Here is a 16463-nt window from a genome sequence, read left to right on the forward strand (position 1 = left end):
ACTCAGGATACAGACACTCAGGATACAGAGACTCAGGATACAGACACTCAGGATACACAGACTCAGGATACACAGACTCAGGATACACAGACTCAGGATACACAGACTCAGGATACAGACACTCAGGATACAGACACTCAGGATACAGACACTCAGGATACACAGACTCTGGATACAAACACTCAGGATACACAGACTCAGGATACAGACACTCAGGATACACAGACTCAGGATACAGACACTCAGGATACACAGACTCAGGATACACAGACTCTGGATACAAACACTCAGGATACACAGACTCAGGATACAGACAATCAGGATACACAGACTCAGGATACACAGACTCAGGATACACGGACTCAGGATACAGACAATCAGGATACACAGACTCAGGATACAGACACTCAGGATGCAAACACTCAGGATACACAGAGTCAGGATACAGACACTCATGATACACAGACTCAGGATACAGACACTGAGGATACACAGACTCAGGATACACAGACTCAGGATACAGACACTCAGGATACACAGACTCAGGATACACAGACTCAGGATACACAGACTCAGGATACAAACACTCAGGATACAAACACTCAGGATACACAGACTCAGGATACAGACACTCATGATACACAGACTCAGGATACACAGACTCAGGATACACAGACTCAGGATACAGACAATCAGGATACTCAGACTCAGGATACAGACACTCAGGATACAGACACTCAGGATACAAACACTCAGGATACACAGACTCAGGATACAGACACTCAGGATACACAGACTCAGGATACAGACACTGAGGATACACAGACTCAGGATACACAGACTCAGGATACAGACAATCAGGATACACAGACTCAGGATACAGACACTTAGGATACACAGACTCAGGATACAGACAATAAGGATACACAGACTCAGGATACACAGACTCAGGATACAGACACTCAGGATACACAGACTCAGGATACAGACACTGAGGATACACAGACTCAGGATACACAGACTCAGGATACAGACAATCAGGATACACAGACTCAGGGTACAGACACTCAGGATACACAGACCCAGGATACACAGACTCAGGATACACAGACTCAGGATACACAGACTCAGGATACAGACAATCAGGATACACAGACTCAGGATACACAGACTTAGGATACAAACACTCAGGATACACAGACTCAGGATACACAGACTCAGGATACAGACACTCATGATACACAGACTCAGGATACAGACACTCTTGATACAGACACTCAGGATACAGACACTCAGGATACACAGACTCAGGATACCTCCTCCAGACGTATATTCGAAGTTATAACAGAACTACCTCCAGTAGACATATATTCCAAGTTATAACAGAACTACCTCCTCCAGACATATATTCCAAGTTATAACAGAACTACCTTCACTAGACATATATTCCAAGTTATAACAGAACTACCTCCACTAGACATATATTCCAAGTTATAACAGAACTACCTTCACTAGACATATATTCCAAGTTATAACAGAACTACCTCCACTAGACATATATTCCAAGTTATAACAGAACTACCTCCTCCCGACATATATTCCAAGTTATAACAGAACTACCTTCACTAGACATATATTCCAAGTTATAACAGAACTACCTCCACTAGACATATATTCCAAGTTATAACAGAACTACCTTCACTAGACATATATTCCAAGTTATAACAGAACTACCTCCACTAGACATATATTCCAAGTTATAACAGAACTACCTCCTCCAGACATATATTCCAAGTTATAACAGAACTACCTTCACTAGACATATATTCCAAGTTATAACAGAACTACCTCCACTAGACATATATTCCAAGTTATAACAGAACTACCTCCACTAGACATATATTCCAAGTTATAACAGAACTACCTCCTCCCGACATATATTCCAAGTTATAAGAGAACTACCTTCACTAGACATATATTCCAAGTTATTACAGAATTACCTCCTCCAGACATATATTCCAAGTTATAACAGAACTACCTTCACTAGACATATATTCCAAGTTATAACAGAACTACCTTCACTAGACATATATTCCAAGTTATAACAGAACTACCTCCACCAGACATATATTCCAAGTTATAACAGAACTACCTTCACTAGACATATATTCCAAGTTATTACAGAACTACCTTCACTAGACATATATTCCAAGTTATAACAGAACTTCCTTCACTAGATATATATTCCAAGTTATAACAAAACTACCTCCACTAGACATATATTCCAAGTTATAACAGAACTACCTCCTCCAGACATATATTCCAAGTTATAACAGAAATACCTTCACCAGACATATATTCCAAGTTATAACAGAACTACCTCCTCCAGACATATATTCCAAGTTATAACAGAACTACCTTCACTAGACATATATTCCAAGTTATTACAGAACTACCTCCTCCAGACATATATTCCAAGTTATAACAGAACTACCTTCACTAGACATATATTCCAAGTTATAACAGAACTACCTCCTCCAGACATATATTCCAAGTTATAACAGAACTACCTTCACTAGACATATATTCCAAGTTATAACAGAACTACCTCCTCCAGACATATGTTCCAAGTTATAACAGAACTACCTCCTCCAGACATATATTCCAAGTTATACCAGAAATACCTTCACCAGACATATATTCCAAGTTATAACAGAACTACCTCCACCAGACATATATTCCTAGTTATAACAAAACTACCTCCTCCAGACATATATTCCAAGTTATAACAGAAATACCTTCACCAGACATATATTCCAAGTTATAACAGAACTACCTCCTCCAGACATATATTCCAAGTTATAACAGAACTACCTTCACTAGACATATATTCCAAGTTATTACAGAACTACCTCCTCCAGACATATATTCCAAGTTATAACAGAACTACCTTCACTAGACATATATTCCAAGTTATAACAGAACTACCTCCTCCAGACATATATTCCAAGTTATAACAGAACTACCTTCACTAGACATATATTCCAAGTTATAACAGAACTACCTCCTCCAGACATATGTTCCAAGTTATAACAGAACTACCTCCTCCAGACATATATTCCAAGTTATAACAGAACTACCTCCTCCAGACATATATTCCAAGTTATACCAGAAATACCTTCACCAGACATATATTCCAAGTTATAACAGAACTACCTCCACCAGACATATATTCCTAGTTATAACAAAACTACCTCCTCCAGACATATATTCCAAGTTATAACAGAACTACCTTCACCAGACATATTCCAAGTTATAACAGAACTACCTTCACTAGACATATATTCCAAGTTATAACAGAACTACCTCCACCAGACATATATTCCAAGTTATAACAGAACTACCTCCACCAGACATATATTCCGAGTTATAACAGAACTACCTTAACTAGACATATATTCCAAGTTATAACAGAACTACCTCCACCAGACATATATTCCAAGTTATAACTAAACTACCTCCAGACATATATTCCAAGTTATAACAGAACTACCTCCACCAGACATATATTCCAAGTTATAACAGAACTACCTCCACCAGACATATATTCCGAGTTATAACAGAACTACCTTAACTAGACATATATTCCAAGTTATAACAGAACTACCTCCACCAGACATATATTCCAAGTTATAACTAAACTACCTCCAGACATATATTCCAAGTTATAACAGAACTACCTCCACCAGACATATATTCCGAGTTATAACAGAACTACCTCCACAAGACATATATTCCAAGTTATAACAGAACTACCTCCAGCAGACATATGTTCCAAGTTATAACAGAACTACCTCCACAAGACATATATTCCAAGTTATAACTAAACTACCTTCACCAGACATATATTCCAAGTTATAACAGAACTACCTTCACTAGACTTATATTCCAAGTTATAACAGAACTACCTCCACCAGACATATATTCCAAGTTATAACAGAACTACCTCCACAAGACATATATTCCAAGTTATAACTAAACTACCTCCACCAGACATATATTCCAAGTTTTAACAGAACTACCTCCACCAGACATATATTCCAAGTTATAACAGAACTACCTTCACTAGACATATATTCCAAGTTATAACAGTACTACCTCCACCAGACATATATTCCAAGTTATAACAGAACTACCTTCACTAGACATATATTCCAAGTTATAACAGAACTACCTCCACCAGACATATATTCCAAGTTATAACAGAACTACCTCCACAAGACGTATATTCCAAGTTATAACTAAACTACCTCCACCAGACATATATTCCAAGTTTTAACAGAACTACCTCCACCAGACATATATTCCAAGTTATAACAGAACTACCTTCACTAGACATATATTCCAAGTTATAACAGTACTACCTCCACCAGACATATATTCCAAGTTATAACAGAACTACCTCCACAAGACATATATTCCAAGTTATAACTAAACTACCTCCACCAGACATATATTCCAAGTTAAAACAGAACTACCTCCACCAGACATATATTCCAAGTTATAACAGAACTACCTTCACTAGACATATATTCCAAGTTATAACAGAACTACCTCCACCAGACATATATTCCAAGTTATAACAGAACTACCTCCACAAGACGTATATTCCAAGTTATAACTAAACTACCTCCACCAGACATATATTCCAAGTTTTAACAGAACTACCTCCACCAGACATATATTCCAAGTTATAACAGAACTACCTTCACTAGACATATATTCCAAGTTATAACAGAACTACCTTCACTAGACATATATTCCAAGTTATAACAGAACTACCTCCACCAGACATATATTCCAAGTTATAACTAAACTACCTTCACCAGACATATATTCCAAGTTATAACAGAACTACCTTCACCAGACATATATTCCAAGTTATAACAGAACTACCTTCACCAGACATATATTCCAAGTTATAACAGAACTACCTTCACTAGACATATATTCCAAGTTATTACAGAACTACCTTCACTAGACATATATTCCAAGTTATAACAGAACTACCTTCACTAGACATATATTCCAAGTTATAACAGAACTACCTCCACCAGACATATATTCCAAGTTATAACAGAACTACCTCCACCAGACATATATTCCAAGTTATAACAGAACTACCTCCACCAGACATATATTCCAAGTTATAACAGAACTACCTTCACTAGACATATATTCCAAGTTATAACAGAACTACCTCCACCAGACATATATTCCAAGTTATAACAGAACTACCTCCACAAGACGTATATTCCAAGTTATAACAGAACTACCTCCACCAGACATATATTCCAAGTTATAACAGAACTACCTCCACCAGACATTTATTCCAAGTTATAACAGAACTACCTTCACTAGACATATATTCCAAGTTATAACAGAACTACCTCCACCAGACATATATTCCAAGTTATAACAGAACTACCTCCACAAGACATATATTCCAAGTTATAACAGAACTACCTTCACTAGACATATATTCCAAGTTATAACAGAACTACCTCCTCCAGACATATATTCCAAGTTATAACAGAACTACCTCCACAAGACGTATATTCCAAGTTATAACTAAACTACCTCCACCAGACATATATTCCAAGTTTTAACAGAACTACCTCCACCAGACATATATTCCAAGTTATAACAGAACTACCTTCACTAGACATATATTCCAAGTTATAACAGAACTACCTTCACTAGACATATATTCCAAGTTATAACAGAACTACCTCCACCAGACATATATTCCAAGTTATAACTAAACTACCTTCACCAGACATATATTCCAAGTTATAACAGAACTACCTTCACCAGACATATATTCCAAGTTATAACTAAACTACCTTCACTAGACATATATTCCAAGTTATAACAGAACTACCTCCACCAGACATATATTCCAAGTTATAACAGAACTACCTTCACCAGACATATATTCCAAGTTATAACTAAACTACCTTCACCAGACATATATTCCAAGTTATAACAGAACTACCTTCACCAGACATATATTCCAAGTTATAACTAAACTACCTTCACCAGACATATATTCCAAGTTATAACAGAACTACCTTCACCAGACATATATTCCAAGTTATAACTAAACTACCTTCACCAGACATATATTCCAAGTTATAACAGAACTACCTTCACCAGACATATATTCCAAGTTATAACAGAACTACCTTCACTTAACATATATTCCAAGTTATAACAGAACTACCTTCACTAGACATATATTCCAAGTTATTACAGAACTACCTTCACTAGACATATATTCCAAGTTATAACAGAACTACCTTCACTAGACATATATTCCAAGTTATAACAGAGCTACCTCCTCCAGACTTATATTCCAAGTTATAACAGAACTACCTCCTCCAGACATATATTCCAAGTTATTACAGAACTACCTTCACTAGACATATATTCCAAGTTATTACAGAACTACCTTCACTAGACATATATTCCAAGTTATAACAGAACTACCTTCACTAGACATATATTCCAAGTTATTACAGAACTACCTTCACTAGACATATATTCCAAGTTATTACAGAACTACCTTCACTAGACATATATTCCAAGTTATAACAGAACTACCTTCACTAGACATATATTCCAAGTTATTACAGAACTACCTTCACTAGACATATATTCCAAGTTATTACAGAAGTACCTTCACTAGACATATATTCCAAGTTATAACAGAACTACCTTCACTAGACATATATTCCAAGTTATTACAGAACTACCTTCACTAGACATATATTCCAAGTTATTACAGAAGTACCTTCACTAGACATATATTCCAAGTTATAACAGAACTACCTTCACTAGACATATATTCCAAGTTATTACAGAACTACCTTCACTAGACATATATTCCAAGTTATTACAGAACTACCTTCACTAGACATATATTCCAAGTTAAATACTCTCTTTTCTTGTCTGTATTTCTGTTTTATAGTCAGCAGTCGCTCGGTCATTCTAAACATATCTTAAGTATTTATTAATCTGAAAAGTATTTATCTATTCAGCACTGCACTAGTTATGTGGGTGCAGCACTGCACTAGTTATGTTACTTGTAGGTCCAGCACTGCACTAGTTATGTTCCGCTACCATCACAACAACGTTACTTGTAGGTCCAGCACTGCACTAGTTATGTTACTTGTAGGTCCAGCACTGCACTAGTTATGTTCCGCTACCATCACAACAACGTTACTTGTAGGTCCAGCACTGCACTAGTTATGTTACTTGTGGGTCCAGCACTGCACTAGTTATGTTACTTGTGGGTCCAGCACTGCACTAGTTATGTTCCGCTACCATCACAACAACGTTACTTGTAGGTCCAGCACTGCACTAGTTATGTTACTTGTAGGTCCAGCACTGCACTAGTTATGTTACTTGTAGGTCCAGCACTGCACTAGTTATGTTACTTGTAGGTCCAGCACTGCACTAGTTATGTTCCGCTACCATCACAACAACGTTACTTGTAGGTCCAGCACTGCACTAGTTATGTTACTTGTAGGTCCAGCACTGCACTAGTTATGTTCCGCTACCATCACAACAACGTTACTTGTAGGTCCAGCACTGCACTAGTTATGTTACTTGTAGGTCCAGCACTGCACTAGTTATGTTACTTGTGGGTCCAGCACTGCACTAGTTATGTTACTTGTAGGTCCAGCACTGCACTAGTTATGTTACTTGTGGGTCCAGCACTGCACTAGTTATGTTACTTGTAGGTCCAGCACTGCACTAGTTATGTTACTTGTGGGTCCAGCACTGCACTAGTTATGTTACTTGTGGGTCCAGCACTGCACTAGTTATGTTCCGCTACCATCACAACAACGTTACTTGTAGGTCCAGCACTGCACTAGTTATGTTACTTGTAGGTCCAGCACTGCACTAGTTATGTTACTTGTGGGTCCAGCACTGCACTAGTTATGTTACTTGTAGGTCCAGCACTGCACTAGTTATGTTACTTGTGGGTCCAGCACTGCACTAGTTATGTTACTTGTGGGTCCAGCACTGCACTAGTTATGTTCCGCTACCATCACAACAACGTTACTTGTAGGTCCAGCACTGCACTAGTTATGTTCCGCTTGTGGGTCCAGCACTGCACTAGTTATGTTACTTGTGGGTCCAGCACTGCACTAGTTATGTTACTTGTGGGTCCAGCACTGCACTAGTTATGTTCCGCTACCATCACAACAACGTTACTTGTAGGTCCAGCACTGCACTAGTTATGTTCCGCTACCATCACAACAACGTTACTTGTAGGTCCAGCACTGCACTAGTTATGTTACTTGTGGGTCCAGCACTGCACTAGTTATGTTACTTGTGGGTCCAGCACTGCACTAGTTATGTTACTTGTGGGTCCAGCACTGCACTAGTTATGTTACTTGTGGGTCCAGCACTGCACTAGTTATGTTCCGCTACCATCACAACAACGTTACTTGTAGGTCCAGCACTGCACTAGTTATGTTCCGCTACCATCACAACAACGTTACTTGTAGGTCCAGCACTGCACTAGTTATGTTACTTGTGGGTCCAGCACTGCACTAGTTATGTTACTTGTGGGTCCAGCACTGCACTAGTTATGTTCCGCTACCATCACAACAACGTTACTTGTAGGTCCAGCACTGCACTAGTTATGTTACTTGTGGGTCCAGCACTGCACTAGTTATGTTCCGCTACCATCACAACAACGTTACTTGTAGGTCCAGCACTGCACTAGTTATGTTACTTGTAGGTCCAGCACTGCACTAGTTATGTTACTTGTAGGTCCAGCACTGCACTAGTTATGTTACTTGTAGGTCCAGCACTGCACTAGTTATGTTCCGCTACCATCACAACAACGTTACTTGTAGGTCCAGCACTGCACTAGTTATGTTACTTGTGGGTCCAGCACTGCACTAGTTATGTTACTTGTAGGTCCAGCACTGCACTAGTTATGTTCCGCTACCATAACAACAACGTTACTTGTAGGTCCAGCACTGCACTAGTTATGTTACTTGTAGGTCCAGCACTGCACTAGTTATGTTCCGCTACCATCACAACAACGTTACTTGTGGGTCCAGCACTGCACTAGTTATGTTACTTGTAGGTCCAGCACTGCACTAGTTATGTTACTTGTGGGTCCAGCACTGCACTAGTTATGTTACTTGTGGGTCCAGCACTGCACTAGTTATGTTACTTGTAGGTCCAGCACTGCACTAGTTATGTTACTTGTGGGTCCAGCACTGCACTAGTTATGTTACTTGTGGGTCCAGCACTGCACTAGTTATGTTCCGCTACCATAACAACAACGTTACTTGTAGGTCCAGCACTGCACTAGTTATGTTACTTGTAGGTCCAGCACTGCACTAGTTATGTTACTTGTGGGTCCAGCACTGCACTAGTTATGTTACTTGTAGGTCCAGCACTGCACTAGTTATGTTACTTGTGGGTCCAGCACTGCACTAGTTATGTTACTTGTGGGTCCAGCACTGCACTAGTTATGTTCCAATACCATCACAACAACGTTACTTGTAGGTCCAGCACTGCACTAGTTATGTTCCGCTACCATCACAACAACGTTACTTGTGGGTCCAGCACTGCACTAGTTATGTTACTTGTGGGTCCAGCACTGCACTAGTTATGTTCCGCTACCATCACAACAACGTTACTTGTGGGTCCAGCACTGCACTAGTTATGTTCCGCTACCATCACAACAACGTTACTTGTGGGTCCAGCACTGCACTAGTTATGTTACTTGTGGGTCCAGCACTGCACTAGTTATGTTACTTGTGGGTCCAGCACTGCACTAGTTATGTTCCGCTACCATCACAACAACGTTACTTGTGGGTCCAGCACTGCACTAGTTATGTTACTTGTGGGTCCAGCACTGCACTAGTTATGTTACTTGTGGGTCCAGCACTGCACTAGTTATGTTACTTGTGGGTCCAGCACTGCACTAGTTATGTTCTGCTACCATAACAACAACGTTACTTGTAGGTCCAGCACTGCACTAGTTATGTTACTTGTGGGTCCAGCACTGCACTAGTTATGTTCTGCTACCATAACAACAACGTTACTTGTAGGTCCAGCACTGCACTAGTTATGTTCCGCTACCATCACAACAACGTTACTTGTGGGTCCTGTATCAACACTGATGCTGCAGAGTCATCTTACATCCTCCATACTCCTTTAAAACACTTTCAACACATAATCCGTAAGGGTGTTTGAAAACATAGTGTCAATTACTCGTGTATATAAATATATATATATATATATATATATATATATATATATATATATATATATATATATATATATAACAGGGATAACAGGGATATCTTGCTACTCCTACTTACACTTTGGTCACACTTCACAGACACGCACATGCATATATATATATACATTCATCTAGGTTTTTCTCCTTTTTCTAAATAGCTCTTGTTCTTTTTTATTTCTTCTATTGTCCATGGGGAAGTGGAAAAGAATCTTTCCTCCGTAAGCCATGCGTGTCGTATGAGGCGACTAAAATGCCGGGAGCAATGGGCTAGTAACCCCTTCTCCTGTATACAATTACTAAAAAAGAGAAGAAGAAAAACTTTATAAAACTGGGTTGCTTAAATGTGCGTGGATGTAGTGCGGATGACAAGAAACAGATGATTGCTGATGTTATGAATGAAAAGAAGTTGGATGTCCTGGCCCTAAGCGAAACAAAGCTGAAGGGGGTAGGAGAGTTTCAGTGGGGGGAAATAAATGGGATTAAATCTGGAGTATCTGAGAGAGTTAGAGCAAAGGAAGGGGTAGCAGTAATGTTAAATGATCAGTTATGGAAGGAGAAAAGAGAATATGAATGTGTAAATTCAAGAATTATGTGGATTAAAGTAAAGGTTGGATGCGAGAAGTGGGTCATAATAAGCGTGTATGCACCTGGAGAAGAGAGGAATGCAGAGGAGAGAGAGAGATTTTGGGAGATGTTAAGTGAATGTATAGGAGCCTTTGAACCAAGTGAGAGAGTAATTGTGGTAGGGGACTTGAATGCTAAAGTAGGAGAAACTTTTAGAGAGGGTGTGGTAGGTAAGTTTGGGGTGCCAGGTGTAAATGATAATGGGAGCCCTTTGATTGAACTTTGTATAGAAAGGGGTTTAGTTATAGGTAATACATATTTTAAGAAAAAGAGGATAAATAAGTATACACGATATGATGTAGGGCGAAATGACAGTAGTTTGTTGGATTATGTATTGGTAGATAAAAGACTGTTGAGTAGACTTCAGGATGTACATGTTTATAGAGGGGCCACAGATATATCAGATCACTTTCTAGTTGTAGCTACACTGAGAGTAAAAGGTAGATGGGATACAAGGAGAATAGAAGCATCAGGGAAGAGAGAGGTGAAGGTTTATAAACTAAAAGAGGAGGCAGTTAGGGTAAGATATAAACAGCTATTGGAGGATAGATGGGCTAATGAGAGCATAGGCAATGGGGTCGAAGAGGTATGGGGTAGGTTTAAAAATGTAGTGTTAGAGTGTTCAGCAGAAGTTTGTGGTTACAGGAAAGTGGGTGCAGGAGGGAAGAGGAGCGATTGGTGGAATGATGATGTAAAGAGAGTAGTAAGGGAGAAAAAGTTAGCATATGAGAAGTTTTTACAAAGTAGAAGTGATGCAAGGAGGGAAGAGTATATGGAGAAAAAGAGAGAAGTTAAGAGAGTGGTGAAGCAATGTAAAAAGAGAGCAAATGAGAGAGTGGGTGAGATGTTATCAACAAATTTTGTTGAAAATAAGAAAAAGTTTTGGAGTGAGATTAACAAGTTAAGAAAGCCTAGAGAACAAATGGATTTGTCAGTTAAAAATAGGAGAGGAGAGTTATTAAATGGAGAGGTAGAGGTATTGGGAAGATGGAAGGAATATTTTGAGGAATTGTTAAATGTTGATGAAGATAGGGAAGCTGTGATTTCGTGTATAGGGCAAGGAGGAATAACATCTTGTAGGAGTGAGGAAGAGCCAGTTGTGAGTGTGGGGGAAGTTCGTGAGGCAGTAGGTAAAATGAAAGGGGGTAAGGCAGCCGGGATTGATGGGATAAAGATAGAAATGTTAAAAGCAGGTGGGGATATAGTTTTGGAGTGGTTGGTGCAATTATTTAATAAATGTATGGAAGAGGGTAAGGTACCTAGGGATTGGCAGAGAGCATGCATAGTTCCTTTGTATAAAGGCAAAGGGGATAAAAGAGAGTGCAAAAATTATAGGGGGATAAGTCTGTTGAGTGTACCTGGTAAAGTGTATGGTAGAGTTATAATTGAAAGAATTAAGAGTAAGACGGAGAATAGGATAGCAGATGAACAAGGAGGCTTTAGGAAAGGTAGGGGGTGTGTGGACCAGGTGTTTACAGTGAAACATATAAGTGAACAGTATTTAGATAAGGCTAAAGAGGTCTTTGTGGCATTTATGGATTTGGAAAAGGCGTATGACAGGGTGGATAGGGGGGCAATGTGGCAGATGTTGCAAGTGTATGGTGTAGGAGGTAGGTTACTGAAAGCAGTGAAGAGTTTTTACGAGGATAGTGAGGCTCAAGTTAGAGTATGTAGGAAAGAGGGAAATTTTTTCCCAGTAAAAGTAGGCCTTAGACAAGGATGTGTGATGTCACCGTGGTTGTTTAATATATTTATAGATGGGGTTGTAAGAGAAGTAAATGCGAGGGTCTTGGCAAGAGGCGTGGAGTTAAAAGATAAAGAATCACACACAAAGTGGGAGTTGTCACAGCTGCTCTTTGCCGATGACACTGTGCTCTTGGGAGATTCTGAAGAGAAGTTGCAGAGATTGGTGGATGAATTTGGTAGGGTGTGCAAAAGAAGAAAATTAAAGGTGAATACAGGAAAGAGTAAGGTTATGAGGATAACAAAAAGATTAGGTGATGAAAGATTGAATATCAGATTGGAGGGAGAGAGTATGGAGGAGGTGAACGTATTCAGATATTTGGGAGTGGACGTGTCAGCGGATGGGTCTATGAAAGATGAGGTGAATCATAGAATTGATGAGGGAAAAAGAGTGAGTGGTGCACTTAGGAGTCTGTGGAGACAAAGAACTTTGTCCTTGGAGGCAAAGAGGGGAATGTATGAGAGTATAGTTTTACCAACGCTCTTATATGGGTGTGAAGCGTGGGTGATGAATGTTGCAGCGAGGAGAAGGCTGGAGGCAGTGGAGATGTCATGTCTGAGGGCAATGTGTGGTGTGAATATAATGCAGAGAATTCGTAGTTTGGAAGTTAGGAGGAGGTGCGGGATTACCAAAACTGTTGTCCAGAGGGCTGAGGAAGGGTTGTTGAGGTGGTTCGGACATGTAGAGAGAATGGAGCGAAACAGAATGACTTCAAGAGTGTATCAGTCTGTAGTGGAAGGAAGGCGGGGTAGGGGTCGGCCTAGGAAGGGTTGGAGGGAGGGGGTAAAGGAGGTTTTGTGTGCGAGGGGCTTGGACTTCCAGCAGGCATGCGTGAGCGTGTTTGATAGGAGTGAATGGAGACAAATGGTTTTTAATACTTGACGTGCTGTTGGAGTGTGAGCAAAGTAACATTTATGAAGGGATTCAGGGAAACCGGCAGGCCGGACTTGAGTCCTGGAGATGGGAAGTACAGTGCCTGCACTCTGAAGGAGGGGTGTTAATGTTGCAGTTTAAAAACTGTAGTGTAAAGCACCCTTCTGGCAAGACAGTGATGGAGTGAATGATGGTGAAAGTTTTTCTTTTTCGGGCCACCCTGCCTTGGTGGGAATCGGCCGGTGTGATAATAAAAAAAAAAAAAAAAAAAAAAAAAAAAAAAAAAAAAAAAAAAAAAAAAAAAAAAAAAAAAAAAAAAAAAAAAAAAAAAATATATATATATATATATATATATATATATATATATATATACATATGTATGTATGTATATATACATATATATATATATACCAATAACAACACTGAAGTAGCCAAGGACTCGAACCCATGTTATACCGACGGGACCACCCAACCTAGCCTAGCTACGTGCGTTACTCTTGGTCCCAGGACATATGGAGGTGTGGGAGATGTCAAGCTAATTTCGCACTGGCGATCATTGTACATATATTACACAGTGATCATTGTATATACCCTGCACAGTGGTGATCATTGTATATACCCTGCACAGTGGTGATCATTATATATAGCCTCCACAGTGATCATCGTATATACCCTGAACAGCAATCATTATATATACCCTGCACAGTGTTAATTGAGTGTACCCAGCACAATGGTGATCATTGTATATACCCTTTACAGTGGTGATCATTGTATATACCCTCCAGAGTGGCGATCATTGTATATACCCTCCACAGTGGTGATCATTGTATATACCCTCCACACTGGTGATCACTGTATATACCCTCCTGAGTGGTGATCATTGTATATACCCTCCAGAGTGGCGATCATTGTATATACCCTATAGAGTGTTCATCATTGTATATACACTCAACAGCTGTGATCATTGTATATACCCTCCATAGTTATCACTGTATACCCTGCACAGTGGTGATCATTTTAAATTCCCTATACAGTGGTGGTCACTGTATATACCCTGCACAGTGATCATTGAAGATACCCTACACAGTGGTGATCATTGTATATACCCTGCACATTGGTGATCATTGTATATGCCCTGCTCAGTGGTGATTATTGCATGTACCCTGCACGGTGATCATTGTATACACCTTCCACAGTGGTGATCATTGCCTATACCCAGCACAGTGATCACTGAATATACCCTGCACGGCGACGATCATTATACGTAGCCTTCACAGTGGTGATCATTGTAAATACTCTACACAGTGGTGATCATTGTATATACCCTGCTCAGTGGTGATCATTGTATATATCCTGCACAGTGGTGATCATTGTATATACTCTCCACAGTGTTGATAATTGTATATACCCTGCACAGTGGTGATCATTGTATATACCCTGAACAGTAATCGTTGTATATACCCTGCACAGTGATAATTGAGTGTACCCTGCACAATGGTGATCATTGTATATACCCTCCAAAGTGGTGATCATTATATATACCCTCCACACTGGTGAACACTGTATATACCCTCCACAGTGGCGATCATTGTATATACCTTATACAGTGTTCATCATTGTATATACACTCAACAGCTGTGATCATTGTATATACCCTCCATAGTGGTTATCACTGTATACCCTGCACAGTGGTGATCATTTTATATACCCTATACAGTGGTGGTCACTGTATATACCCTGCACAGTCATCATTGTATATACCCTGCACAGTGATCATTGAATATACCCTCCACAGTGGTGATCAATGTATGTACCCTCGACACTGGTGATCATCGTATATACCCAGTACAGTTGTAATCACTGTATATACCCTGAACAGTGGTGATCATTTTATATACCCTACACAGTGGTGATCATTGTATATACCCTGCACAGTGATCATTGTATATACCCTGCACAGTGATCATTGTATATACCCTGCACAGTGTTGATCATTTTATATACCCTGCACAGTGTTGATCATTGTATATACCCTGCACCGTGGTGTTCATTGTATATACCCAGCACAGTGATCATTGTATATACCCTGCACAGAGGTGATAATCGTATATACCCTCCACAATGGAGATCATTGTATATACCCTACGCAGTGGTGATCATTGTATATACCCTGCACAGTGATCATTGTATATACCCTGCACAGTGATCATTGTATATACCCTGCACAGTGGTGATCATTGTATATACCCAGCACAGTGCTGATCATTGTAAATACCCTCCACAATGGTGATCATTGTTTATACCCTGAACCCTGATCAATGTATATACCCAGCACAGTGGTGATCATTGTATATACCCTACACATTGGTGATCATTGTATATACCCTTCTCAGTGGTGACCATTTTATATATCCTGCTCAGTGATCATTGTTTATACCCTGCACAGTGATCATTGTATATACCCTGCACAGTGTCATTGTATATACCCTGCACAGTGATCATTGTATATACCCTGCACAGTGTTGACCACTGTATATACCCTGCACAGTGATCATTGTATATATCCTGCACAGTGATCATTGTATATACCCTCCACAGTGGTGATCATTGTATATACCCTGCACAGTGTTGATCACTGTATATACCCTGCACAGTGATCATTGTATATACCTTACACAGTGATCATTGTATATACTCTGCACAGTGATCATTGTATATACCCTGCACAGTGATCATTGTACATACCCTGAACAGTGATCATTGTATATACCCTGCACAGTGATCATTGTATATACCCTGCACAGTGATCATTGTATATACCCTGCACAGTGATCATTGTATATACCCTGCACAGTGATCATTGTATATACCCTCCACAGT

General features: G+C 39.5%; 1 protein-coding gene across 1 annotated transcript in view; it reads right to left on the reverse strand.

Annotated features, from left to right (window-relative positions):
* Positions 1-977: 977 nt before the first annotated feature.
* LOC138852975 (uncharacterized) overlaps positions 978-16463 on the reverse strand; it is a 501217-nt gene continuing 485731 nt past the window's right edge. The window contains exon 8 of the mRNA XM_070086859.1: positions 978-991. Coding sequence (XP_069942960.1) covers positions 978-991 — 14 coding nt within the window. The remainder of the gene's footprint in view (positions 992-16463) is intronic.

The sequence above is a fragment of the Cherax quadricarinatus genome, chromosome 20 (assembly GCF_038502225.1).
Source record: "Cherax quadricarinatus isolate ZL_2023a chromosome 20, ASM3850222v1, whole genome shotgun sequence".
NCBI lineage: Eukaryota > Metazoa > Arthropoda > Malacostraca > Decapoda > Parastacidae > Cherax > Cherax quadricarinatus.